We start from the raw sequence: 1,347 nt of genomic DNA, 5'->3' as shown, positions 1-1,347 counted from the left end.
TCAACGCCGCCAAGTTCCTCGTATAGGGGCTTTGGATCTTCATTGCAAGTAAATAACTTTTGCAGGACGCTTTTTGTTTCATTGCCATTGTTCTCTGGTGATACTTGTGTCTTATGTTCCTGCGGTGACTCAAGTGGATGCATGTCTTTCCTAGTTTGATAGTATGCGAACTGATCTGTATATCTTTATGAAAATACTTCAGATATTTCTGAGACCCTTCCTTTTCGTAATGTCTTTGCTGAATTTAATCTCTCTGAAGTGATTTCGTCGATTTTTTTGTAATTTTTTTTTCGAGAATCGTGTTTGCCGCTTTTGTTTCCTTTTTTCTTTTTTTTTTGTGCAAAGTTCTCTGTTGCTTTACAACAAGTGAATGGCACCACGCGCCCACTGCTCTGAATGTGTATATTTAGATGCTGCTTCGTATGTGCTGTATAGACGGAAGCTACAAATATGCGGTCTAGTGGCCACGTAATACAAAAAATTTAGATAGAAGCAACTAAATCAACAAAAAGAGACCAGTGGAGTCAAATATTAACTGGAGGATTCGCAAGCGATCCGTTCCTCTCGGCTCCGCCAACCCTCCTGCTTTTTGTTTTCTTTCTCCCTTCTTTCGTCTCCGGGCTTCCTATCTTTAAGGTTTCTTTGACCTTTTCGGGTGTACTCTTTCCCTCAATCTTGGAGTTTAACCGAAAAACAGAATGAATAAAAGGAGTGTAAACCAATAAGTGGAAAAGGCGGGCAACGAAAGGTGAACAAGGGGAGACATAAAGGGAGACGATGTAGCGCGTCAGGCAAGTAGATAGAAGTGCCACCTGAAAAAACTTATGAATGTAAAAGCAAAGTGCGCACAACCAGGATATCCATAGTAACAGGAACGATATTGTTAATCCAGTAAAGAGCAGGGCTTCAATAAATATATGCAGACGCACAATAAAAACAGGTTAAACACTTTCCCAACGGGGATGACTTCAACACTTCACAATCCACTTAGGCAACGCCGCACTTACCCAGCGCTTGAAGTTCCACAACACGGCGCTTCAGTTTTACACATTCACCAGCCACGTTTAAAAGTTCCGACTGCAAGTTAGCCATAGACGCACGAAAAACTTGTATCACCTTGCAAAATATTTCATCCCTGCGGTTTCCCTCAGCATGCCATCCGTCAAGAGAGGAAACAAGCACCGTTTCCTGCTTATCAGATTGTGACAACGCTGCACCAACAGCGTCCATCCACTCAACCACTTTAGAAGTAAGAGGCAAAGATGCAGAGTTGCCACACGCCACACCCTCAGCAACTTCATCATGGCTTCGCTGAGCCTCAGCCAATTGTGCCTTCAGTTGCTCCAC

The 1,347-nt window shown here is 43.0% G+C and overlaps 1 protein-coding gene across 1 annotated transcript; it reads right to left on the bottom strand.

Annotated features, from left to right (window-relative positions):
- Window positions 1-987: 987 nt before the first annotated feature.
- Window positions 988-1,230, bottom strand: TEOVI_000125200 (uncharacterized protein; the record flags this gene model as incomplete). Its single annotated transcript, XM_067224501.1, has 1 exon — window positions 988-1,230. One exon carries the CDS (start codon window positions 1,228-1,230, stop codon window positions 988-990), a length of 243 nt encoding a protein of 80 aa, XP_067080602.1.
- Between the last annotated feature and the right edge of the window lie 117 nt (window positions 1,231-1,347).

Source organism: Trypanosoma equiperdum (genome assembly GCF_001457755.1).
Source record: "Trypanosoma equiperdum strain OVI genome assembly, contig: ctg_332, whole genome shotgun sequence".
In the NCBI taxonomy this organism is placed as follows: domain Eukaryota; phylum Euglenozoa; class Kinetoplastea; order Trypanosomatida; family Trypanosomatidae; genus Trypanosoma; species Trypanosoma equiperdum.
This window is presented reverse-complemented; position numbering and strand designations above follow the sequence as displayed.